This window comes from Lissotriton vulgaris, chromosome 1_1, assembly GCF_964263255.1.
Source record: "Lissotriton vulgaris chromosome 1_1, aLisVul1.2, whole genome shotgun sequence".
In the NCBI taxonomy this organism is placed as follows: domain Eukaryota; kingdom Metazoa; phylum Chordata; class Amphibia; order Caudata; family Salamandridae; genus Lissotriton; species Lissotriton vulgaris.
Window position 1 is genome coordinate 1,031,598,597 of NC_141685.1, and position 27,831 is coordinate 1,031,626,427.

A 27,831-nucleotide genomic window follows, 5' to 3' on the forward strand; every position below is an offset into this window, starting at 1 on the left:
GCTTTCCTATGGTCACCAGCTGCTCTCTCTCTAAATTCACTACAGTGTACTTTAGGTGCATTACCAATTGGATACTGGGTCACCTTATGAGCCCCTGTACAGTGTACTATAGGAACCCAGGGCATAGGTGCATCCAAGGCCTACCAGGGGCTGCATCATGTAATATGCCACCCCTGGCTGGCCACTCACATTGACACAACTGGCTGATCACTCAGCTGGGGCAAGGTCATGTAATCACCCCATGCTTAGATATAGTATACCGATATCTAACCTTATATCTAGACACATATACAGCTATAAGTCACTCCTATGACAGGCATTAACAATCCTGGAGGCAGAGTGCTTGGTTTTATGTGAGATGGTGCTCTAGCATGAGCTGAGCCTGTCTGCAGCTTTCGGAACCATGTCCTTATAGCTGTTCTAGGATATTGCCATATCATATACTCTTAAGTGCATTATGAACCTCGCAGTTAAATGCTAACTCTGGGTTGGCTTTATCAAAACATGTCGAGTAAGTTGTCATATGATTTGGAATACTACCCCCTCACCATTTCTGGCGACGGGGGTAGCATTCCACCCTTCTAGAGGGAGAAGACATGTTGTTCCTACTATTTCCGGTTAAAGTTAACCAGAGCCTCAGCATCACAAATGGATGCTGCTGCCACAGACACAAGTCTGACCTCCTGCTGCTGGGAGTCCTTCCAGCGAGGAAGGCTTGGACAATAGGTTTCCTGTCTTGGGAGGTGCTAGCACCACCCCAGACAGGCTCTTGTGTATTAGGGCAGGGAGGGCTGAAAGAAATGAGACACTGCCTGGGGCACACAAGGTGTCCCATGCATAGTCCAGTTCAAAGCGGTGCTGGGGCACTCCAGCCCCAGCTCTGGCGTGAAACTGGACAAAGGTAAAGGGGTGTAACCACCCCCTTCCCTGGTCCCACCCATAGGAGGGACCTAGCAGGTAATCCAGCCCCTAGATTTGGTATATAGGTAGGAGCTGAGTCCCAAGACTTTAGATTTATCCTGACTAAAACTCTGAAACAAAACTCTGGACCTTCGATGATCTACTTTGCAAGAAGACGACTGAAGAATCTCCCTTGTGGTCAAGGAGTGACCACCCTCCACAAGCATAATAGATTCTCGACCAAGACCGGTAGTTGGGATACGCACTCCTTTGGTGATCTAGTGTAATCAAAAGGTCTTTGTAGGTGGGTGGTGCCCGTGGGGTTAAACCCCCTGTACCTGGGTTGGAGAAATTTGTTTGACGCACTGTTCTCTCGGGAACAGTGTCTCCCCAGGGCACTCAATGCGAAATGTTCAATGAGGAGTTCAAAAACGTGTAAATAAGTTCAATGTATCTTTTTAATTGTTCATTTTAATTTCATATCATGATTCTTCTCATGGTTTTTAAATTTTTAACTCGTTGGCCAACGAGTTAAAAATGTAAAAACCATGAGAAGAATCATGATATGAAATTAAAATGAACAATTAAAAAGATACATTGAACTTATTTACACGTTTTTGAACTCCTCATTGAACATTTCGCATTGAGTGCCCTGGGGAGACACTGTTCCCGAGAGAACAGTGCGTCAAACAACACCCTCCACAAGCAGGCACCATCCAGCGATCAACGGCTTGCTTTGTCGATGCTCCCGCCGGAGCCCGAGCACAGAGCCTGACAAGAACCAGACTTCCAGACATCCAACAGCCCGATCCACAGTCCCAGCAGAGCTGAGACCCATGGAGGCGACGAGAGACGTGGGACCGGGCCATCTTGAAAAGCCTGCAACTTGCTAATTGTGCATCACCCGAGGCACCCTCGAAGCTGTGCATTGAGGATTGAGAAGCCCCAGCCCTGATCAGCATCTGCACCGAAGATCAGCCCTGCACCCTCCACGAGTTCTGCGTGGGGTCCTTCTGCATTTTCCTGCTTGACGCGTTTGCCCGGACAATTGCCCGTTGGCTAGTGGCCATCTAGGCGACGAACCTTTAAATTTACACCAGTGGTCTGGTTGCTCCAGACTGGCCCTTGCTTCCCTCAAAAGAAGCAGCCCCTCAGACCTTGCTGGTCTGAGTAAGAAGCCAACTTCGTTTCCTGCGTGGGTTGCCTTTGCCAAGGCTTGTTGATTCCAATCCTGAAGCCCACACCGCCGACTGCGAGAGCCTTCGTAGCACAGTCCGTGCCTGACTCCTGGTTGCCGTCGACGCCTCCTTGTCCACGTGGCTGCAGAGACAAGCTTCACAACAGCACCTGATTGCTTCACGACATCGCCTGGTTCCTTCCTGGTTCCTTCCTGGTCACTGGCTAGTGACCCAGACTCTGTCCCCTCTGCTTTCAGGTCCTCTTCATCTATGATCCACCCTTGGATCCACCCGGACACTTCTCTCCTGGTCGCCTGCAGCATTTTTCTTCCAGGCTCTATAGGATTCGACGGCGAAACCCGACACACTTTGACACCTATGAACCCGCTTCCTGTGGGTGAGGTAATGCGAGTACTCCGGTGCTCCTGTGGGTATTGACTATCCAACTGTCTAGGTTTCAAGTAACTTTCACTGAGTCCAGTCAGAAGTGCCCTAAAGGAACTAGTTTCCATCTTTTACGTTCCCATTCATTCTCTATGGTAACCCGTGTGTGTTTAGACACTGCACACGCATCCCGTGGGCCTCCTGCTTCCTAACTCTTGGTAGCTCAGCGTAGTCCCAGCGATTCCCTAGGCCATAGGCCTATTCACTTTCCGTGTAGTGGTCCTTATACCACTATTTTAGTATATGGTTTAGCGTGCCCCTAGGGCCCTACTGTATTTTGTGCAACTTATTGTATTTTAATTGAATATCTTGTATTGTGTTTGTGCCTCTGACCTCATAAAGAGTTCAGAGGGTTTGTCTAGAAATAAATAACATATATATTTTATATATATCCTCTGTGGTGTCCTTTCATTTGGTATTAAAGGGGTTACATATGGTAAAACATCTGGCTTCACATGCCCTCTTGAGTTTAGCCTGACTGCTTTGTCCATGCTACCACTAGGATAGCTGGCCTATATGGTTGACTTTACAACCATCACCATGAGGGTTGTTTGGACTGGTGCAAGGTGCTCACTAGAATAGTGAACATCATATACCAGGCCAACTTCTCACAGAGTGTGTGATTTTAAAATTACCTAAAGGAGGTCAAATTGTATTCAGAGACCCTCCGGTAAGGTTAAAAACCAAGATGAAGTGGTGTGCGCAAGGTTATGATACGCCACTACTCAGTGCGTGTGCTGTAGTGCACTATTGTGGTTTCACTATTCAGGTCAACATGTTTCACGCTATGTCGGTCCAGTACTGGATCCCTAGCATTTCTTCAGGACCAGAAAATATGTTCCCTATCCCTGAATTACAGTGGATATATAGTCTTATTATGCTCAATCCCATGCATTCCCAAAGGGTAATGGGTCCCCTGGGAACCCCTTCCTATTTGGGAATGCATTACCACCTACTTTAAGTAGGTGGTAAATTGCGACTGTTTTGCAACCGCAATGGCAGTCGCAAAACAGTCATACATAGGGTTCAGACTCAGTATTAGGAAGTGACGCCCTTGAAACGCCCCTTCCTAATAGCAAGTCGCAAATCCCAATTAGCGAGTCACAAATAAACTGTGACTCGCTAATTAGGGTTTGCAAATGGCCCTTAGGTATTTTTGCATGCGCAAACGGGTCGCAAACCCATTTGCGCATGCAAAATACGTTGTACATCTGGACCCAAATGACATGGCAGTTATTTGCGGGCCCGACCGGTTAGGTTCAGATGCCATAGCCATTTACCTTATTTAGGATAGCCTGCCAAGTATACAATACCAGAAAATACTGGAAGGCTTACCGTACATGACTACCATAGACTACCTAGGTTCAGATACATGGCCACTTCCTTTATTGGGGGTTGTTTGACAATCAAAAAACATCAAAAATATTGAAGAAGTCACCTCACATGATTACCATAGAACACAATAGGACACCATCCACTATCAACCAAATACCCTGATTGATTTAAGATTCTCCCGACTACTTCAACTTGGCCGCAACTATATGCCCCGAGCACCATAATCATTTTTATTAGCTTGACCATATACTACGCCGGACTGTATGGGAACCTAAGTTCCGACCACCCCAGTCTAGACATCACAGCAATCCAGCTTACTGGTAATAGTCAAAGCAGTATTACATGGAACACATCTCAATAAACATTCAATATCAAGATTGTCATAAGATCCTCCATAACGATTGCATCATGGCTACTATTGGAGATACGCAGACCATTGGAGTAAATTAATAAAGATTGTTCTTATATAACATCAGAAATTTCAGAGAGCCGACCGATTAAAGGGAGCTCCGTAAGAACATGAGACCCCTTTGACCATCTCAAGATGGCTGCTACCAATTCACGATATTTTAGTGGAACATCTTCTACAGAGAAAAGAGCCTTTCCAAGATTGATGCCACCATACGACCTGACCACCTTGGTCTCACATGTAGCCAAAATGCTTTTTGATGCAGAGAGTAATTCCGGGTCTCTACTGCAGGTGAGCTTCATTAACCTGGCTCTCTGTACTTAAGCAAGCCCCTTTCGGCCATGCACTTCATCTGCAGGCAGGCAGGATGAGGGGTAAATAACGGGCTGCTGACCGCGAATGGAACTGTGAGTATGATATTAATCACCGAGGAGAAAGTGACACGTGAGTACGCAATTGGTAAAACTATGCATTGACCACCTACACCTTTGATATTATTCTTTTTACAGAAACCGCAATCATCTTATGGTCCCCTACCTTAAAGTAAGGCACATTATGGCCTATGAATAGGGAAAAGAAATACAAATACCTCATGGCAGACAGTAAAGATAATGCATTTTTGTCTGTTATAATAACACTGTATATTGTGAGTTCCTGTTTGTGTAATCTCTATTTTATATTTTCTAATAACACTTGCTGTTACACTGTGATTTCAAGAGTGATTTAGACACTAGTGGCACTTACCAATAGAAGAGCTAACGTAGAGCTCGGACAACACAGCATGGCACTGTATGATACAATGATATGCAGAGACTATACAAGTATCATATGTGCTGTCCACAATAAAACATTGATTGTTTGGATATTTCAAATCCTTTCCCTATATTTTTCTTCTTTCCTCTAGGTTGATCTATGGATTCGTACAGGGGTGAGCATGACATAGATATCTATGATTTACTGTATCACTACCAGGGATTGAGTATAATAAGAGTCTAGATACCCACCCTAATTCAGGGGTAGGGAACATATGTTTTGTTCCTGAAGAAATGCTAGGAATCCAGTACTGGACCAACATAGCGTGAAACATGTCGACCTGAATAGTGAAACCATAATAGTTCACTACAACACACTCACTGAGTAGTCACATATCATAACCTTGCGCACACTACCGCATCTTAGTTTTGAACCTTACCACAGGGTCTCTGAATAAAATGTGATCTTCTTTAGGTAATTTTAAGATCACACTCTCCACCTTACACATTATACCCCACACCGTCATGGTTGATACAAGAAAAGATCTCAGACAAAGAGCCTCACGAGGACCAAAACGGCATACGATGAAGCATGACACCCACAAGGGTGTGTGAGGGGAACACTTCCAAATAAGGAAGATACCCTTGGAACCATATATTTCACCCACACCTTTTCTTTAACATTTTCTATCAATTTGCAACCACCTGGATACCTTAGCCCCTAACTTCTGTGTGCTTTCCAGGTCAAGCCAGGACAAAATATTGACCAACATCAGAGAAATGATGAACGCTCAAGCAGAAGGCTGTTGGAACCCTTATTTCACAAGCCTACACAAAATGACCCCCCCCCCCCCCATAAGAACCTTGGCAGGTGCCATGCAATAAACTCCAAATGTTGAAAAGGGAAAGATTGGATCTGGAATGGTTCAGACTTCTAATCTTTGAACGCTGAGCAGAATGAGTATCCAGGAGTGGAGTCTAAGACATTGTGTAAAAATTGCATAGTAGCAAAAATGTCCCCCAAGAAAAAAAGATGTTACTCTCTTCTATATAGGACACAAAATACAGCATGTGATCATTATCCTTTATTCTATCCTTACAAGATGAACAAGGCGGTGGTTTATCTCCCTTATGATTCAATTTACTATTAAATGTTCCAACTAGCAGAATACCCAACCTGAACTTGATATACAAAGTTCTTGTTTCAAATGGCATAATGGTATCCATGTAAGATACAAACGCCGGGGTCAGTTAATGAAGCAGAAACCCGTCTGTCAAATTTTTGGGCTTTGCGTATCTATGGCACATTTCAATCATGTATTTTAGCCATTGCCTAGAGATTTGTCAATCATATCTTGGCTAAACTGAAGGGGTTTTCAACTGTCACCTAATGCTATTGACTGTTTTGTTGTATTGTCAGGCCTCCATTCCATTCCTTCCAGCGAACTGCATAAGAGACTTCTTTACAACTATAAAGTCCTCATTGGTTTAGCCAAAGCATACATTTCTCATGAAATGCACATCCAGCGGTACATTAAAAAATCTATCTTACAGCTCGTAAAAGGAAGGACATGCAATCCACAAGGTTCAAAATGAACCGGTCTGTTTTATGCCCTAACATTTACTAACACACCAAAGTCTCAAGTGGCTGAAGTGTTTTGTAAACAGAATTAAAAAAATAGGAGAATGAAAAATCTGGACAGGAAAAACATTTATTGAAAAATAAAAAGGGCTAGCAATCATGCCTCTGTAAATATTTATTACCCAACAAAAAATTTGACCTGTTTTAACCCTTGGTGGGCGTGTGCGTTGGACGGCCGAGAGCCGTCCGAACTGCGCAAGTAGAAAATGTTGCCGCATCTCTGGGGAATTCTGCCCGCATTCAAAGGGTTAAATTCCTAAATATATCCATACTCATCTTCCACCTATTATACAAATTGATATATCTAATTTCCTAACTGCAGCCATTGTAGCATATCTGGAGGAAAGCGTTTGACAGTGTGTATAAGTACATGCCAACATTTTGTATGGTAGTTATTCAAGTATAGTCGACATGTTGATAGTGTGTATCTTTTAGTAGATGTTCTTATAGTGTCTGCTTTTCAGTGTTCATGTGCTGCTTTTGAAGTAGAAACACCTAGAACATACCTTGGAAGTAGAATAACTTAGAATGATAACATCTTTTATTTCAAATTCTATTTGCTAAAAGTAAATAAAAACAAAGTGCTTTGGGCATTGCCAATGATGGTCGCTCTATAGCGCTTTGTTTTACCAAAGCCAAATAGTTTGCACAGAAGTATTTGGCTTTGTTAATATTTTTAAAAGATGTTTTACCGCATCCCGCTCTGCTGTGCATATCTTTGAAAAACTTTGACAACGCCATGAGGTCGCGCATAGGTGAAACCTATCGACTTTGAAAATGATTGTTAGAAATATTGTTGTAGCAGATGTTTCTGCTTATGTGAATGATAACCTGCCTTCTAGGAGAAATAAAAGAACAATAGAGACTTACCAGAATAGTCAATTTGAACTATCACACTCAAGTTATAGTTCTTACAGGTCAGGTCCTTCTCTGCAACCATGGCATTGTATACAGTTACCACCTACAGCAACAAGAGGCAGAGAGAGTTAGGGTGTTGGTGCTGCATTTATCAAGCTAAAGAAGAGCAAAACATTACTAAAAGTCTAAAACTGTAATAAATATCTTTATCTTCAATCCATTTTAGCGTAGGAAAGATGGTTGGAATATTGTAATAGAACACCACTGTGGCCCTGTGATAGAACCGTCTTTGGTCTACGTGTCTAACCACCTACTGCGGTGAAGGTACCATCACTGTACTAAGCTACTGTGACTAACACATCAGTTTCTGTAGTGCATTTTGAATGCTGATGGCCCACAGTGTACTAATGTTCAGGGGCCCCTTAGAATATCGTGCAAATCCTGCAAACACCTGATGCGGTGTCAGAAACATTGCTGCAACAGTGTATTAGGAGTCCCTCCCTTCATCATGTGCCCAACCTCCTGCTTTATTGTAGAGCCTTTACTACAGTAACATCATTTTACCCTATGGATTATTGTGTCATAAAACCCTGTTGAGATTTACAACACCTCCTTTCAGCATTTTAGTTGTAAACGCTGGAATATTGTGTCCAACACTTGCAGTGGTTTATGGCCAATCTCTGTAGTAATGAATTTGTACCCTGTTGTACAATGTGTCCAATCGACTGCTTTGTTGTAGGACCCCTTAATGTAGTTATATTGTTGTACTCACTGGAACATTGTGTCTAAAACCCTTGGGAGGTGTATGACTCCTACCTGCAGTAATGTGGTTGTAAACACTAAACAAGTAAATAAATAAATTGTGACACTTCCACTTAATCATTCAGTTCTACCTAAATTTCCACTGAGAACCAACACTCTTGCTGCTGGTCCAAATAAGCCACTTATTGACAACTTCCAAAACTACATATAGAGACACAGACATGGATACTGTCTCTACCTTTTATACCCCAACATCTCCACACGTTTCTTCATCAAGAGCGTCAGCAGCGGATAATATTCCAGTTTTTTATGAGGAGTTATCAATAGGGCAATAAACACATTATACTTCAAGACATCCCAGACATCGTTGTTGTTCATTATAAAAACTCTATATATTGTTCAGTAGAAAGCAGCATACTGCTGGAACACGGAGTCTAAAGTTATGGGTGCTATGGTTGGATAGAATTAAAGTTGGGTTTTTCTGCCCTTTTCTTTGCTGCCACACAAAATATATGTATTATCTACTGGTGGTCGCCAGTAGGTAGTTATAGTTAGGACCAAAGCTTCCATAGGAAAAAAAAAATCTAGGTCAAGCCTAGCACAGAGTACATGCGCTGATCTATGGGAGGCTTCTTGTGAGCACTCCAAGCATTTCCGTGTTGGTCTCACTCCGCCCACACACCTCCCACACATTGTATTGGCCTTTGCGTGTGGCTTTCAAAAATAAAAGTACACAAATAGCCAAAGGCGGGTGCATGTCACACTTTCTTTCCAATGTGTCACTCCTACGACGCTTTGCTCTTGGAAGCGAGCAGTGGCAAGCAGGGAGGTTCCTCCTGCATTCCTGTGCCAGCTCTTACCATTTGTCTTGAGCTGCTGTTTTTAATTAGCGGTTTGTGCGCCATTTGCTCCCCCTTTTAAAAATCATTTAATCTCCCCCCGCCTACAAAACAAAATTACTGTGTTCCTGTGTAACATAATTTTCTGCATCAGATTGTCCTTTGTCAGATTCTAGGAGGCCCCTGCATTAAAGTGAGCAAAGGGGTCCGCTCCTTGATCCTTATCTCTGGCCTAGCCTGTAACTTTTGCAGAAGCCTATGTGGGGCCCTTAAGACCAGGTTTTGGTGGACTAGTACTAGAGAACCGTTAATGACCGAGTAGCTCGAGTCTTGTGCCAGTTAACATCGGTGTTGAGATGATCCAAGTGGGCTCAGTGAGTTGAACGCTCCCTTGCTATTATCAGCTGTGATCTGCATCCCACAAATCTGTATCCCGACAAAAGCAATGTAGTGCACCATTCTTTTGATGTTGGTGTGTTTTGTGTCATACTGGTAACATATGGTATTTACAAAGCTTAGAAAGTGCACATATGGTGCACGAAGCACTAGCGAAATTACAAGTTGATATTATCTGGAGGGGGAACCTTTTGGAGTCTGATCATTTAGATGCTGTTGGCGAGTACAAGAAAGTGGCTGTTGCACCTTACTCTTCGTATGCACGCTATAGATAAAATAATTATTTTCCCCAGAGTTTTATATAGAGCGAACTTGACCCGAAGCTATCAGAGGGCTTTACATGAGCACCAGTTGAGTTGCTTTTGCTTTTGCTTGTCTCGTGTCAGTCTCGTAAAAATCATTTAATCTCCCCCCGCCTACAAAACAAAATTACTGTGTCCTTGTGTAATGTAATTTTCCGCATCTGGTTGTCCTTTGACGGATTCTAGCAGGCCCCTGCATTAAAGTGAGCTAAGGCTTGCGCTCCTAGATCCGATCTCTGGCCTAGCCTGTAACTCTTGCAGAAACCTGTGTTGGGCCCCCTGAGCCCATGTTTTGTTGGACTAGGACTAGAGAACCATTACTGACCGCGTTGCTCCAGCCTTGTGCCAGGTAACATCGGTGTTGAGATGATCCAAGTGGGCTCAGTGAGTTAAACGCTCCCTTGCTATTATCAGCTGTGATCTGCATCCCACAAATCTGTATCCCGACAAAAGCAATGTAGTGCACCATTCTTCTGAAGTTGGTGTGTTGTGTGTCATACTGGTAACATATGCTATTTATAAAGCTTAGAAACTGCACATATGGTGCAGGAAGCACTAGCAAAATTACAAGTTGATATTATCTGGAGGGAGGTAACCCTTTTGAAGTCTGATTCTTTAGATGCCTTTGGCGAGTACGAGAAAGTGGCTTTTGCACCTTACTCTTCGTATGCACGTTATAGATAAAATAATATTTTTCCCCCGGAGTTTTATATAGAGCGAACATGACCCGAAGGTATCAGAACGCTTTAAATGAGCACCAGTTGCATTACAGATGGACACATTTAATAATTAATCATGCAGAAAAGAGGAGCAGCTACCATTATCCGACTTCCCACCAGAATACTGTGTAAAACAATGTCATTTTCACTTTTAATATCTGCGGCTTTTCTTGATTTGTGTACAACCACGGAGTGCTGGAGAACTGTTCCTGATTATCTGGTAACTTTCCATAAATTAGCATCAACATTAGTATTGATGACAAAGGATTTTAAGTGGTAGAGAAATGCATAATAAGGAACAATTAAAAGGTGATATAATTCCTGCCTTGCTTGCGATATCTGGGGCACCAAGTGTATATTTCACCGCCTCTGAAAAACTGTGAGTGTTGACTGAGAGATTGCTCATCAGTTGTATTTCTGGCAGGAGTGTGACAACATTGTTTGCTTAACTAAGCACGAATGTTTTTCGCAGTGCATTTGCTAACGTGTGACCGTGCAATTTTGGCTCAGAGGGAAGTTGTACTGAAATAAAATCCAAATCCCAACCTGAGAGTTGAGGGATGGCTTTCGTCTGGTTCTTCCCTGAAAAATACAGTACTAACTTTTAAGCAATGCGCTACCTAGAACTTTCAGTGCGCAAATCCTCCATCTTGTTTTCCGAGCACACCCAAGTGCCCAACAAACGAAAGTGAAACTGCGCGCTACATGGCAAAATACTTCTAAGGTCTTAAAGGCGAGACCTATTGGCTATGGCAATGCTTGTTTGTTTTGCCAATAATATTGCCACCGCTTGATAAATCTCCACACATTTTTCAAAAAACATCCTCTTTTTGTTTCTGCTGCTTTGTTGAAAGTTTTGGGGTGATCAGTCAAGCAGGGACCGAGAAAAAATGGGTCAAAACATGTTTTCCCCATGTTAAGTCTAAGGGGATTTTTCATTTTTTGAACAAGACTACAGCCCTAACTGCTGAACGGAATTACACCAAATTTGGCAGAAAGCTAAATGTTGGCCCAGAAAGTATGGTTTTTGTGATTTGGTGTAAATCCATTCAGTAGTTTTTGAGATATCTAACTGAAAAAATATTGTTATCTGGGTACGAGTCCTTGCAGTGGATTTGTCACTCCTACTAAAATTTGATTGGCTGCCAACACTTCAACCAGGAAGTGTTGGCAGCCATCTTGGGACTGGGCCTGAGGCCAAATTCTAGAAAATAAAGTTAAAAGTAAAGAAAAGGAGCAGGGTAGGAATACCCTGATCCCCTCAGATATTCCCCACTGGAGGAAAAAAGGCATTTAAAAAAAAATGTGGACACGGACTCAGAGGTGAATCCACAGCAAAAAGCGTGGGCTCCCGCGCTTGCTTTAGAATATTCCCCAGGAGGGCCAGGTCCTGGGGTCATATGATAAATATTGGAGGGGGCAAATGGGGCATCCCCCTAGGGCTTCTCAAAGACCCGGGAACAGCCACCTCACTGGAGCTTTTTTATTAGGAATGGGGTCATATGATAAATATTGGAGGGGGCAAATGGGGCATACCCCTAGGGCTTCTCAAAGCCCCGGGGACAACCACCTCCCTGAGGCATTTTTTATTAGGAATGGGGCGGGCCCACAGGGCCCACACACAGCCCCAGGGACCGCCACCTCCCTGGGGCTAATTCCAATTATGTGGGGGAGCCTTGCAAACCACCTTCCCGGGGTTAATCAAAATATTGTACCAGGGCCTTGCAGATCCCCCTGCCCCATGGACTGCCACTTGACCGGGGCTAATTTCAATATTATGGGAGGCCTTGCGAACCCACCTGCCCTGTTGACCGCCACTTCCCTGTGGCTAATTTAAATATTATGGGGGGCCTCGCGGACCCTCCTGCCAACCACCACCTCCCTGGGGCTTTACATGTTTGGCTTGGGGACTACCATCTCCCTCTGGCCAAACTCTGAAATGGGAGGGGGCCTCAGCTCGGGATACGGCCACCTTCCCGGGGCAGGCCCCTAGTCAAGGATGGAGAGCCCCTCTTCTGGAGCCCCAGATGGCATGTGGATGCCACCTCCCAGGGCTGGCTCCAGCAATGTCCCGCAGTGCCCACCCCCGGGATATTGTAGATTGCTATGGCTTGACTGGAGGCGCGTAGCTTGGCGGGAGCACCACTCCCTCCAAGCCATAGCAAACTCTCTGCTTTCAGCAAGCGAAAGCAGAACATGCTTTCGCTTGCTGAAAACAGAGCATGTCTGTTTCCCTGTCTGGTGTCAAGCAAGCAGGGAAACAGACATCTCTTTGAGATCCAGGGAGCTGCTTTTTAACAGCTCAATTCGTCTCAAAGCAACGCCAGCTCCTGCGAGAGGTGGGGATCCGGCAGGGACCATGGTAGCCCTGAGGCTCCCCTGCAGTCCCCAACAGAGAGGCCAGGCCCTAGAGGTTGGGGTCCCTGGGACCAAAGTTGGCCAAGGGAGGGGAGTAGCACGGCCTCTCGCCCTCTTAAAAGAAATAATAACAAACAAAAAAGGTATTATAAGCTTATACGTTCATACCAAACATGAGACAATGATACAACATTGTTGTATTTTACAAGGCACTAAAGTTTAAGTGATCTTAATATCCTGTGGTTGTTCCTTCATATGAAATGAGAAAAATAAAGAATGAGTCTTTGAAAATGAGACCATTTAAACTTTGGTGTCTTGTAAAATACAACAATGTTGTTTTGTTGTCTCATGTTTGGTATGAACTTATGAGCCTATATTACATTTTCCATTGACTCATTTGAGAATTAAGAATGTGTCCTTTAGGTGTGCTTCTTCCACCAATAACGTGTATATATATATATATATATATATATATATATATATATATATATATATATATATATATAAACATATACATGTTATTACCTACTGGCGGTCGCCAGTAGGTATATATAGTTAGGATTGTTTTGAATAGGGATTTCTGAAAATTCTATGTTGAATAACTTTGGCGTTGATGGACGGAATTGGCTGAAATTTTCAGGAAAATGGCACATTTTGTTTCTGAGCGTCCCCTGAAAGTTTGGGGGGGGGGGTTTCGTCAAGCGGGGGCCGAGAAAAAAGGGGGGTCCCAAAACGTGTTTTTAACATTGAGTTTTCCATAGGGCGGTTGGGCTCACTTATAGCTCGAACGGCTGAATGGATTTCCACAAAACTTGGCAAAATTGTAGGGACTGGTAGCCCGATGTGCCTTTGCTATGTCTCAAGATATATGCTCCAGTGGTTTTTACGAAAATTAACTTTGAAAAATATATATTGGGCTACATTGGGCTATATATATGTTAGAGCCCAAATGTAGCCCAATGTAGCCCAAATATGGCCACCAGAGACAACAAAAAACAAATGTAGCCCAAATATCAGCCAGATGTAGCCCAACTATAGCCCAGTGACAGAATGTCCCAGAGTGTTCTAAAGAACAACTAGAGCGCTAACAGTCTTACTTATGACAAAAGTATGGCACACCTGAAGTCATCTTGATTGGAATAAAGTGTTAACACTTAAAACATTTAATTTGCAAAGGAACAAAATGAGGGGGTTCATTTTATATTGTATATTTTATATATATATATATATATATATTCACTGAAAAAACCATAGGTTTCACACCAGTTATAGTTAGGAATTAGCATTTAAAAAACCTATTAAATTCACTGAAAAAACCATAGGTTTCACACCAGTTATAGTTAGCTGGAAATTTTACTGATATAAAACCATTGAAATTCCCACGTTATAGTTAGATGGACTCACTATAACTTGCGCGTGCAATGCACTGCTGATGATGTCTTAATAAGCCAGTTAACCAATCAATTTTTAAAAACCATGCATTTAGACACTTATTTAAACATTTATTCTTCCATCAACTTTTACATATACATATATTTATTTTTCAGAAAGACACACATTCACTGGATGGTGTCATCAGTGATGTCATGAGTGATGTCACTGACCATGTCATGAGTGATGTAATATGTGATGTCATCAGCAGTGCATTGCACGCGCAAGTTATAGTGAGTCCATCTAACTATAACGTGGGAATTTCAATGGTTTTATATCAGTAAAATTTCCAGCTAACTATAACTGGTGTGAAACCTATGGTTTTTTCAGTGAATTTAATAGGTTTTTTAAATGCTAATTCCTAACTATAACTGGTGTGAAACCTATGGTTTTTTCAGTGAATTTCATAGGTTTTTTAAATGCTAATTCCTTTGTATATCGAGTTTCTAACCTTTTTTTTTTTTTTACAATTTGCTGTTTTTTTTAAAGTATTCATTTTTTTATATATAATTTTTTTCTTTTGCGCTCTGGGTGCGCGCTCCGGGAAGCTTTCAGCTAAGCTCTCCGGTAAGCTTTTCCGTGAGCTCATCTGAAAGCGCACCCAGAGCGCAACTGTCGTTCGTGAAAAAAAATATGAATGAAAAGTTAATAATAATGCAAAACATTTCGTACCATACAAATAAAATTAGTTTTTTTTAATAAGGAAAATGATTATGCATTTCTGTAAAAGTTTGATGACGTCACTTCGGCGCGCAACGTAAGTGCCCTCGGAAGCGCCTACGTTCGCGGCGCATAAACGCACGCAAAAGCGCCTACGATCGCGCCACGTTTGCGCCCCGGAAGCGCCTACGATCGCGCTGCGTAAACGCACCCGGAAGTGCTCCGGAGCGCGCAGCGTAAACGCGTCGGGTCATGTGACCCTAAAATAACACTTTTCATTGGTTGCTAACAGTTTTTTTTTACAATGAATGAAATCCCCACCCATTTCCTTCACTTCTTCTTTCACTTTTGTGACTGAAAGACCTGCCTTTTTGCTCTTGCATATTTCTTGGATAATCATGGCTGCCAGACCATCCAGCAGTGAAGATGACTCCAATGATTTCATTGATGAAGAGCCTCCTCAGCCGAAGGTCAAAGAGCATTTCATCTGGAAATTTTTTAAGTTTCCACCAGACCAGAAAAAGGTGAATGCACCAAAAGTAGAGTGCAGGATCTGCAAACAGGTCCTGTCACGGGGTAACCCCCCAAAAAAGTACTCTTTTGGCAACTTCACCATGATTCGCCATGTGGAGAGGAGGCACCCCCAGAATTTTGCCCGGGAAAGTGTCAGGGCTCTGGCACAAGAGGTTCCCAGAGATGGGGCCTCTACATCAACCGGAGGAGCAACTTCTTCTGGGAGAGAGCAATCGCAGGAGCAGGTGGCAAACATACAACCTGCATTTAACCATGGGGTCGTCAAATGCAGATACTGCAATCAACTCCTCACCTATGGGGAGCAAAGTGTCCTGCTCATGGTTCGAGCATTGGAGAACCATCGCTGCCCTTCCCACCCCTAATTTTTTTGTTTTCTTTTTGCTCCTGTTGAGCAGTTTCCATTCCCTGTTTTTGTTCCTGTTCAGTTAAAAGAAGAAAACCAAAAGTTCTTTTCAGAACTACCTCCAATTCTCATCAAAGAGCTATATTCTTAAAAAAATGAAGAGTAAGTGAAATATAGTGCATTGATAATTGAAAGGAGAATGAGTAAGAAAGAACAGAAAGGTATGAGAGGTGAAAGGAAGTGAAGTAGGAGGAATGAAAGAAGGTGAGTGTTAGAAAAGAAAGTTATGACACAGTGAATAAACTGGAGGCCTCATTTCTGAAAAGTGACGCATCGCTACGTGAAAACAGCGATGCGTCACTTTTGTGGACGCACTCCTTATGACATTCCAGATATGTCATATTTAATATATGACTAATCAATTCGCAAGGAGTTACAGATATGTCAGTATTTCTGACGTATCTGTAAACACAAAAGTAACGCATTGCTGGAGTGCGTCACAAAAGTGACGCAACTCCAGTAATGTGTCCTTTCACATGGAAAAAGCACCATGTGAAAGGTTTGCTGTGAAGCAGGCGCAAGATTTTGGCGCAACAGCATCCTAAAAGTGACGCACTGCGTCATTATTACCAAGCTTTTTGCAGGGGAACACCCCCTCTGCATGCATTATACCTGACACTATTTTTAAAAAGTGACGCATCTAGGTACATGGGTCACTTTTTAAAACTCTGCGCCACATTATATCTGCATCAGGTATAATGTATGCAGAGGGGGCATTCCCCCGCAAAAAGCTTGGTAATAACGACGTACTGAAATCTATGAGATTTCTCTGCGTCACTTTTAGGATGCTGTTGCTTCAAAATCTTGCGCCTGCCTCGCGTCACTTTCATGTTTACAGATATGTCAGAAATACTGACGTATCTGTAACTCCTTGCAACATGATTCGTCATACATTAAATATGACACATCTGGAATGTCATAAGGAGTGCGCACAGAAAAGTGACGCATCACACCAGCAGTGTAATAAAATGTGCCTCGTTGCACTATATTTAAAGGACGCAACAGCATCCTAAAAGTGACGCAGTGAAATCTCAAACATTTCACTGCGTCGCTATTACAAAGCTTTTTGCGGGGGAACACCCCCTCTGCATGCATTATACCTCACGCAGATATAATGTGGCGCTTGATTTTAAAAAGTGACCCATCTACCTAGATACGTCACTTTTTAAATATAACGCAACGAGGCACATTTTTTTACACCACTGGTGCGATGCGTCACTTTTCTGTGCGCACTCCTTATGACATTCCAAGTAACGCATTGCTGGAGTGCGTCACAAAAGTGACGCAACTCCAGTAATCTTTCCTTTCACATGGAAAAAGCACCATGTGAAAGGTCTTGCGTCAGTCTAACACCTGCTGTAAAGCAGGCGCAAGATTTTGACGCAACAGCATCCTAAAAGTGACGCAGTGAAATCTCAAAGATTTCACTGCGTCGCTATTACAAAGCTTTTTGCGGGAGAACACCCCCTCTGCATGCATTATACCTGACGCTATTTTTAAAAAGTGACGCATCTAGGTACATGGGTCACTTTTTAAAACTCTGCGCCACATTATATCTGCGTCAGGTATAATGTATGCAGAGGGGGCATTCCCCCGCAAAAAGCTTGGTAATAACGACGTACTGAAATCTATAAGATTTCTCTGCGTCACTTTTAGGATGCTGTTGCGTCAAAATCTTGCACCTGCCTCGCATCACTTTTATGTTTACAGATATGTCAGAAATACTGATGTATCTGTAACTCCTTGCAACATGATTCGTCATACATTAAATATGACACATCTGGAATGTCATAAGGAGTGCGCGCAGAAAAGTGACGCATCACACCAGCAGTGTAAAAAAATGTGCCTCGTTGCACTATATTTAAAAAGTGACGCATCTAGATAGATGCGTCACTTTTTAAATATTGCATAACAATGCGCATTTTTTTACACCGCTGGTGCGTCACAAAAATTGACGCACAGGAGGCGCAAAACTGGCAGCGCAAGGCCTTCATAAATATGGTCCTGGATTTTCCCCGTGCTTCGCCGGTGCGCGTACCATGCGCTTCCCCCGCGCAAAACGAAAAAAAAAATAAAAAATTTAATGCCCCGCAGGACCCTATTTTAGCCCCTACATCAAACCTAGGGGGTCAGAGGGGGTCTACTTTTCCCACTTATGGTCATTTGCCCCTTTTTTTTCAAACCCCTTGTGTCTCGATTCTACCGAGACACAAGATGGCGGCCGCTCCAGACTGTTTAGAATGTTTACAGACACCCAAGAGCCAATCAGCTTCCTGCGCGCAAGTCGCGTGTCGCGCCTGGAGCGCACTCCGGTGCGCGCACCGGAGAGCGCCTATAGATATATATATTTTTTGGCACCTAAATTACTCAAAATCCACTGCAGCACATATCTTGAGACATAGCAAAGGCACATCGGGCTACCAGTCCCTTCAATTTTGCCAAGTTTGGTGGAAATCCATTCAGCCGTTCGGGCTAAAAGTAAAATCGACCGCCCTATGGAAATTTACATGGGGAAAACGCGTTTTGGGACCCCCCTTTTATCTCGGCCCCCGCTTGACGTATCCCCCCCAAACTTTCAAGGAAGGACCGGAGCTCGACGAGGCCATTTTCAGGAAATTTTCAGGCAGATTTGTCAACCGGTGCCAAAGTTATTCCAAATAGAATTTTGAGATTTAACATTGAAAAAAATCCTAACTATAACTACCTACTGGCGACCGCCAGTAGGTAATATATATATATATATATATATATATATATATATATATATATATATATATATATATATATATATATATATATATCGCCAGTAGGTATATATAGTTAGGATTTTTTTGAATAGGGATTTCTGAAAATTCTATGTTGAATAACTTTGGCGTTGATGGACGGAATTGGCTGAAATTTTCAGGAAAATGGCACATTTTGTTTCTGAGCGTCCCCTGAAAGTTTGGGGGGGGGTTTCGTCAAGCGGGGGCCGAGAAAAAAGGGGGGTCCCAAAACGTGTTTTTAACATTGAGTTTTCCATAGGGCGGTTGGACTCACTTTTAGCTCGAACGGCTGAATGGATTTCTATGAAACTTGGCAAAATTGTAGAGACTGTTTGCCCGATGTGCCTTTGCTAGGTCTCAAGATATGTGCTCCAGTGGATTTTGAGAAATTAATGTTCAAAAAAATATATATCTGTGACAGCATCCCGGTTAGCGCCCCGGTTCGCGTACCAGACGCGTAACGGAACTTCGCGAGGAGAAGCGGATTGGCTCTCCGGTGACTGTCAACATTCTAAAGAGTCCGGAGCGGCCGCCATCTTGTCTCTCGGTAGGATCGAGAGACAAGAGGTGGAAATAAACGAAGGGGGAAATGAATGAAAGGGGGCAAGGTAGACCCCTCCTGACCCCCTAGGATTGATGTGGGGGCTATTAAAGGGCCCCACGGGGCAAAAAAATGAAAGACAATTTTTTTCGATTTTTCGCGGTGGAAGCGCTACCCGGTACGCGAACCGGGTAGCTCACCGGTAGCGTAACGGGAGTCCGCCATTTTGTGTTTCGGACGAATTTAGTCACAAGATGGAGGATAAACAATGTTGGGAATGGGTATAAGGGGGCACGGGAGACATATCCTGACCCCCTAGGTTTTCTGAGGGTGGCTGAGGAGGCGCATATATGTAAAAAAAAAACAACCTTTTTTTTTCAAATTTTCGCACGGTTAGCACCCGGTCCGCGCACCTGGTAGCGTTCCGGAAAGCGTAACAAGGGGAAAACCAAGGGAAATAGTAAAATAATATTTTAGAGTGCTTTGAGGTAGGGTAGCTCTGAATAGAGCTGTTGTGTTGTGTGAGTGATGTAAGTACCAACATGTAGGTACCAATGAAGAGTCTAAAATTCAATGTACACCGTCTCCTCTGTAGATATTTTGTATGTTCTAATATGGGTTATTTAAATGTAAATGTGTGGAAAAGCACTTCATGCTTTAAAGCAATTGTATTTTTGAACTGATTGTTCTTTCCTCTTAGTCCTCCTCTTTGGTTTTTTTTTCCCCACACTCTTCTTCAGCATGATAGTTGATAAATTTGTTCCCTCAAAAAATTTATATACATAAAAAAATTATATTAAATACATATAAAATATAGTTTTCCTTTAAAAGAAGAATACATTTTACAGCTTCTGATATTTTGCTATTAAAAAAACCATTGAAATTCACAGAAAAAACCATAGGTTATAGACCATATATAGTTAGGAATTAGCATTTACAAAACCTTGAAAATTCACTGAAAAAACCATAGGTTATAGACCATATATAGTTAGGAAGGTGCACAGAAAAAATATCGACTCAAAAATATCGAATGGACAAAATATCGAGTTTAAAATATCGATAATAATAAAATATTGAGAACAAAAATATCGTTGGTCAAAATATCGATTAAAATAATGTTAAAAAAATATCAAGTACAAAAATATCGACAAAATATATATAAATAGTCAAAAAAAAAATTTCAATAATATGTAGAAAAAAGGCAAATTTTTTTTTTTTTTTATTAATAGTAATCTAAATTGTAGTTAATGTTTAGGAGCGGGATGTTGGGTTAATAGGGGATAAGGGTGGGGAGTAATTCAATAATAATTAATTAATTAATTAATATATGTTTGTAAATATTTTTATTTTTTAATTAATTGGTAATTAATTAATATTAATTAGTTAATTATTAATATAATTTTGTACATATTTTTAATTAGTAATTAATTGGTAATTAAATAATAATAATTAGTTAATTACATTAATTAGAGTAATTTATTTATATATATAATTTTTAGTTATTGTTAATTAATTAATTGGTAAAAAATAATATTAATTATTAAATTAAATTAATTACAGCTAATGTGCTAATATATTTACTTTATTGTTATTGTTAATTAATAATTAATTGGTAATTAAATAATATTAATTAATTTTGGGTAAAGGAGTATTTTTAGGGTTCAGGGTCAGTTTTCAGTTTTTGGGTAAAGGGGTATTTTTAGGGTTCAGGGTCAGTTTTCAGTTTTTGGTTAAAGGGGTATTTTTAGGGTTCAGGGTCAGTTTTCAGTTTTTGGGTAAAGGGGTATTTTTAGGGTTCAGGGTCAGTTTTCAGTTTTTGGGTAAAGGGGTATTTTTAGGGTTCAGGGTCAGTTTTCAGTTTTTGGGTAAAGGGGTATTTTTAGGGTTCAGGGTCAGTTTTCAGTTTTTGGGTAAAGGGGTATTTTTAGGGTTCAGGGTCAGTTTTCGGTTTTTGGGTAAAGGGGTATTTTTAGGGTTCAGGGTCAGTTTTGGGTTTTTGGGTAAAGGGGTATTTTTAGGGTTCAGGGTCAGCTTTGGGTTTTTGGGTAAAGGGGTATTTTTAGGGTTCAGTTTTCCCTACTGTGGCACCCACTGGAGTGGGAATAGTAATTTTAACCCCTACGCTATCCAACGCTTTCCCTACGCTTGCACTCTTTGGAGTGGGAATAGTATTTTTCAAACTTCTGGTATTGTACGGTAATATAATAGTATATTATTTAATTATAGTATGTTACTATATATATATGTTTTAACAAATAAGATTGTAATTTTTTTTTATTACTTTCATTTATTTTTTAAATATTATAAGTTAATGTAAGTATTTTTAAGTATATTTTAATAATTAAATTTTAATATTAATTTAATTTAACACTGTTTTTAATAAAGTCGATATTTTTTACATCTATATTATTGTAAACGATATTTTGTACTCGATATTTTTGTACTTACCTGTTTGTAGATACAAACTCGATAGTTTGACTGTCGATATTTTGTCCACGATATTTTTGCAAGTCGATATTTTGTCCCTCGATATTATTTCAGTGATCCAGTTAGGAATTAGCATTTACAAAACCTTATTTTACTCACACAAAACCATTGAAATTCACATATATAGTTAGTTGCACAAACTATATATCGCGCACCCGCAATCCACTGCTGATCATGTCACATATTACATCATTCATGACATGGTCAGTGACATCAATGATGACATCACTGATGACATCTCAAATGACATCACTGATGACATCACTGATGACAACATCCAGTGACTGTATGTTTCTGTAAAGTTAAAATATGTCTTACATATTGAAGAATGAGTGGATGTATAAGTGTCTGGATGAAGGATTTAGTAGGTGCATGACTGACTGTATGAGTGAGTGATTAAATGTGTCTCACTGAGTTCATGGGTTAGTGACTAAACTGTCTTAATTTGTGCATCATTATGTCTGTTGTTCTGTAAACTGCTGCATGTGTTGATCAGTAGCTATATGAGTAACTATATGGGTTATTGATTGGTTGCCCAAGTATTTGTCTGGGAGACTGAGTGTGTGTGGGTGGCTGGGAGGTGTATGACTCTGTGCATAGATGTGTGAGCAGTTGATTCACTAGATGTATGGGTTCAAAAGTGCATGTGGAAACAGCTGTATGGGCGGTTGACTGTGTGCATGAGTGTATTGGTGAGTGAATGGATATCTCAGTGCTACATGTCAAAGTAAGTACATATGTAAAACACAGTACATGTGAGAGTTGACATATATAAATAACTGTGCATAAGAGCCAGTGAATGTGTGAGTGGCTGTATGGATCATTGTGAACTTGTATCAGGGATTGTATAAGAGAGTAAATATGTGTTAGTATATGTTTGAATAAGTAAGGTGTGTATAACTGTATAGTTGAGGAAATGGAGGTGTGATTGATTCTTTGCATGACTGACTAGGTGTGTGAGTAACTCCATGGATGAGTGACAGTCTGTGAGTGTCTGTTTACACTGAGTGTATCTAAGGTTATATTAGAGTCTGAAGAGGTTCATCGTATAATCACATGAATGATGTCATCAGTGATGTGATCAGTAATGTCAAATGAGATGTCATCAGTGATGTCATCAATGATGTCATTTGAGATTTCATCAGTGATGTCATCAGTGATGTCATTTGAGATGTCATCAGTGATGTCATCAGTGATGTCATTTGAGATGTCATCAGTGATGTCATCAGTGATGTCACTGACCATGTCATGAATGATGTAATATGTGACATGATCAGCAGTGGATTGGGGGTGCGCGATATATAGTTAGTGCAACTAACTATATATGCGAATTTCAATGGTTTTGTGTGAGTAAAATAAGGTTTTGTAAATGCTAATTCCTAACTATATATGGTCTATAACCTATGGTTTTTTCAGTGAATATATATATATATATATATACATGTTATATATATATATATATATATATATATAACATCGGCAATCCTTTTAAAAACTTTTTTGGAATGTGAGTGGTGGCGGCGACCCACTTGGGTTTGACTAAACCACCAGTCCCAGAAAGCATTGCTTCAGGTGGTACACCTGAGCACAATTATTGTGGGGATTTACTGGTGTTTGCCGCTTGCCGTCATGCCACATGGTCTGCCACAGAAGAGGGCGTTGGCCCGAAACGCGTCTGGCAGGAAAAGGACTTTCTTCACGGCTCGTGCCCTTGCTTTGGCATAAATTCCTACCTGTAAGTGCATCCCACCTAGGGGCAACTCTTTCTTCTTTTTGATAGCGGCCAGCCCAGTCGCAGGATTGCACTACCGCGAAAAAATTGCAGGTCCACAGCTACCTTATTTGGGCAGCTAACTGTGGATCAGGAGGTGCCCTTTATTTGCAGGGTGCTTGGTCCCAGTGGCGGCGAATGCATTTCGGCACATCAGCCTTCTTCAGCGCCCAACACTGTAGCGAGTCCTTCACCAATTGGCTCCATCCTGTGTTAAATATCTGCTAGCACCCAGAACTCCTCCCCCTAATGCTGTCGGCACACCTGTGATAGTTCATAATCAATTCTAGAACAACATGTCCCAGAATGCACTGTATCGGCCAGACTGAGTTGGTGGCGTGGGAGAGTGAGATGAAACAATGGGTCCGTGCTAGCTTGCAAGTGAGTGGTGAGGGGAGCCTCAGATCAAGAGAAATTCCACGGCTGCTACCCTTTGTCCCCTCGGGCTGCTGCTGCAGCCATTCCTTCCAGGTTCGCGGATGGGCAGGGGCTATCAAATAGAGACTTCACGCCCAATAGAGATAAAAATCCTCGGTCCACCCATGCTGGCCTGTGGTTCCTGGCGGTCTCCGGATATATCGATTCCTCGATCTTGATAACGCGGGGATCAGCGTGGTGCCAGTGTAAATCCGGGACCCTTGGTGTAGCAGGGCCTTCTGTGCTGTGCCCCTGGCAGGCGCAGTAAATATAATGAAAAAATCCCTCGGAAGAAGAACTCAGAGGCCAGAGGGGATTTCAGGGTTACAACACGTTTTATTCAAATGGTCCCAGTGGCGGCGAATGCATTTCGGCACATCAGCCTTCTTCAGCGCCCAACACTGTAGCGAGTCCTTCACCAATTGGCTCCATCCTGTGTTAAATATCTGCTAGCACCCAGAACTCCTCCCCCTAATGCTGTTGGCACACCTGTGATATGGGCAGGGGCTATCAAATAGAGACTTCACGCCCATTAGAGATAAAAATCCTCGGTCCACCCAAGCTGGCCTGTGGGTACTGACGGTCTCCGGATATACCGATTTCTCGATCTCGATAACGCTGGGATCAGTGTGGTGCCAGTGTAGGTGTATATATATATATATATATATATATATATATATATATATATATATATATATATATATATATATATATGCGGCATAGAGACGCCCTGCAGCGGTCTGGCAGCAAAAGAAGACGAGGCAAACCCTGGTATAGTGAATAGTGATTTTATTTGCTCACCACCACTCCACCACTACGCGTTTCAGTGCCCGAAGCACCTTGATCACATGACACTGTTACATGGCGGGTGTGCTCAATTTAAAGGGCTCTTAGCCAATTATTGCATGCCAGATGTAAAGAAAATAGAAAACTTACTGACAAGTTCAACTAACTGCATAAATGCATAAAAATGAATGATGACAATTCATAAGCAGGAATGTGCATTTGAAAGTATGGTCCTTGATGACCCATTTGAGAGAACCATAATATACAACAAATATAGATACATAAATAAATAAATACATTGGTATATATACTCATTTAAAATTCATCTATATACAACAAAGCAGCAATAGGTAAAATAAAAACCACTGTGCAAAACTTTGCGATGTTAAAAAGATATATAAAGTGCAATAGGATAAGCTCTCAATAAATACTCATAAAATTGCATATAGTATTGCATATCAACATATAAATATATAAATATGTGCATATAAGTATAGATTGGTGTCATCAAATTTTGATATTACTGTTACTATGTCACTGAATACATAGTCATCATTAAGTTTAACTAGTTCAGTGTGGACACCCCTTGTGCCCGTAAAGAATTGTTAACATTCCTGCAAAAAAGATCAGGTTGTCCATTGTGCAAAGCACTCAATGAGCTATATACTTGCCATATGGACAAAAGACTCAACTGTAAGCTGATCAACAAGTGGCTAGGAGCAATATAAGTGCAACCCAGTGATAGTAAAATCTGTAAAAATTAAAAATTTAAAATGTGAGGTTTAAAATGTGATATTTGGCAGAGGCGACAGGCTATGTTACTGAAATTATAATACTTATTATTTGTTCAACTTATCGGGGATTAAAGGTAAGTATGACAGTCTTCTCCTGCATTCAATCCATTAGGATTCTTTGTGTCAAGCAGTATGATATGCCGTGTCTCCAATCTGTGTAGCAATAGATTACGATCTCCAACTCTTCTCTGTGGTGGCACTGTATCTATTACGAAGTAACGCAGTTCAGAAGCCTTTTTCTCATGTACAAGGCCAAAGTGCCTGGCCACCGGGTACGCAGTGTCGCCGTTGGTAATGGCCCGTAGGTGCTGGAGTATACGTTTGTACACCTGTGGCCTTGTGCTACCAACATAGCGCAGGCCACAGGGACACTCCAGCACGTACACTGCGTACTCGGTGCGACAAGTCAGCTTGTATCTGATGGTAGTGGGTATATTATTGAAAGGCGTGACATGTTCTTTCTTACTTACTCCATTCTTACAGGCTTTGCAAGTTGCACAGCGCAAAAACCCTTTGCTAGTCTCAAGCCATGGAGTTGTGGTACGTATTTCTGGGCTGCTTGATAAAAGGCAATTGCCTAGTGTTCTGGCTCTTTTGTAGGCAATCATGGGGGCCCCCTTGAACTGATTGCCTAACACCGGATCACTTGTAATTAGTGCCCAGTTCCGCTTAATGATGTTTCTTACTGTGCGGTGCTGGTTACTAAAAGTGAAAATCATGCGAGTTTCACTTTCCACCAAACGGTCACTAGACTGCACTATGCAGTTGGAGGTGCTAGGAGACTTAGTGGGTTCAGCGGGTGTGATTGCGAACAAAGATGTTCTGTTATGTGCGTTGGCGCAATTCATGGCTCTTTCTATCACTGCCCTGCTGTAGCCTCTCTGTCTGAATCTCTCCCCGCACTCACGCTGTGCAGATATGCAACTAGCCTGTGTGCTACAGATCCGTCTAATGCGGAGCATTTCTCCGTAAGGTATACTTCTGATTGTGTGGGCAGGATGGTGGCTACCGGAGTGGAGGATGCTGTTGCCAGCTGTCGCTTTTCTAAATAGCCTGGTTTCCAGCTTACCCCCACTCACATTGATCTCCACATCCAGGAAGCAGATTGATCTATCACTGATGTGGCTAGTGAATTGAAGATTCATACTGTTGTCATTCAATTTGAAAATGAATTCCTCAGCTTCGTGTGTGGAACCGTCCCAGATCACAAAAAGGTCATCTATATACCTTAACCATGTCACAACTTTGGTGCCCATTGTGTCAGCAAAATTGAGCGACAGGACCTGCTCCTCCCAGTAACCCATATGCAGACAGGCATAACTGGGAGAAAAGCAGGCCCCCATCGCAACTCCTCTTATCTGTTGGAAATATTGTTTCCCAAACAGAAAGAAGTTGTTTTCCAGGCATAGGCTGATCATATCCATGATCATGCGTGTATGATCTCTACAACCCTCTGGTCTGGAGTTGAGGTAGTGCTGAACTGCTCTCAAGCCGTCCCTGTGGTGTATACTGGTGTATAGTGCAGACACATCCAAGGATATCAACAAATAGCTTGGTTTCCATTTAACATCATACACCTTTTTGAGGAAATCGCTAGTGTCTAACACAAAGGATGGTAATGATTTCACAAAGTCTTGAAGGAAAAAGTCTACATATTTGCTGGTATTTTCCAGTAAACTGTTGCATGCAGAGATAATCGGATGACCGGGAGGCACCTGATTGTTTTTATGAATTTTGGGTATGAAATAGATGACCGGAGTGATAGTGTTGTCATTCTTCATGAACCTATATTCATCCATGGTTATCACTCCGGCGCTCCTCCATGCCATAAGTTTAGAATAGACCTGGTTTTTGGCCACAATGACATCATTGGCATCAACCCTGAGATAACATGTCCGGTCGTTCAGTTGGCCCATTGCTTCATCCAGATACATCTGAAGGGGCCACAATACCACATTACCGACTTTGTCAGATTGTCTTATTACCACCTTTGTATTGTTCTTCAATTTCTTTATGAGTTGGTGGCATTCAAAGTCTCGATATCTATGCTTGTTAGGGAAATCATTACGCTTGAGATATAGTTCTCTTAATTCATGGGACACCTTGTTGTGGAATTGGTCCAAATTATCCTTGATCATAAGTGGACAAAATTTAGATTTGGGTTTGAAATTTGTAGCCGTTAGTTCTTGCAATTCACCCGAGCCCGGGTCTTGCTGTGGAATTGTGACTTCTGCTTGCATGTCAACCAATGTGGTTAGAAGACTTTCATCAAGTGCTGGCACGGTAGATTGTTGTGTGTCAGTCACAGCCATATGTAAAGGAGCAGCAGTTTTGTGTGTGCTGTGGTA

General features: G+C 41.8%; 1 protein-coding gene across 3 annotated transcripts in view; it reads right to left on the reverse strand.

Annotated features, from left to right (window-relative positions):
- The window catches only part of LOC147748463 (A.superbus venom factor 1-like), a 1,277,467-nt gene that overhangs the window by 228,468 nt on the left and 1,021,168 nt on the right, over positions 1 to 27,831 (reverse strand). For all 3 annotated transcript variants that reach the window (XM_086962056.1, XM_086962049.1, XM_086962065.1), the window contains one exon: positions 7,531 to 7,621. In XM_086962056.1, the coding sequence (XP_086818182.1) occupies positions 7,531 to 7,621 (91 nt within the window). The remainder of the gene's footprint in view (positions 1 to 7,530; positions 7,622 to 27,831) is intronic.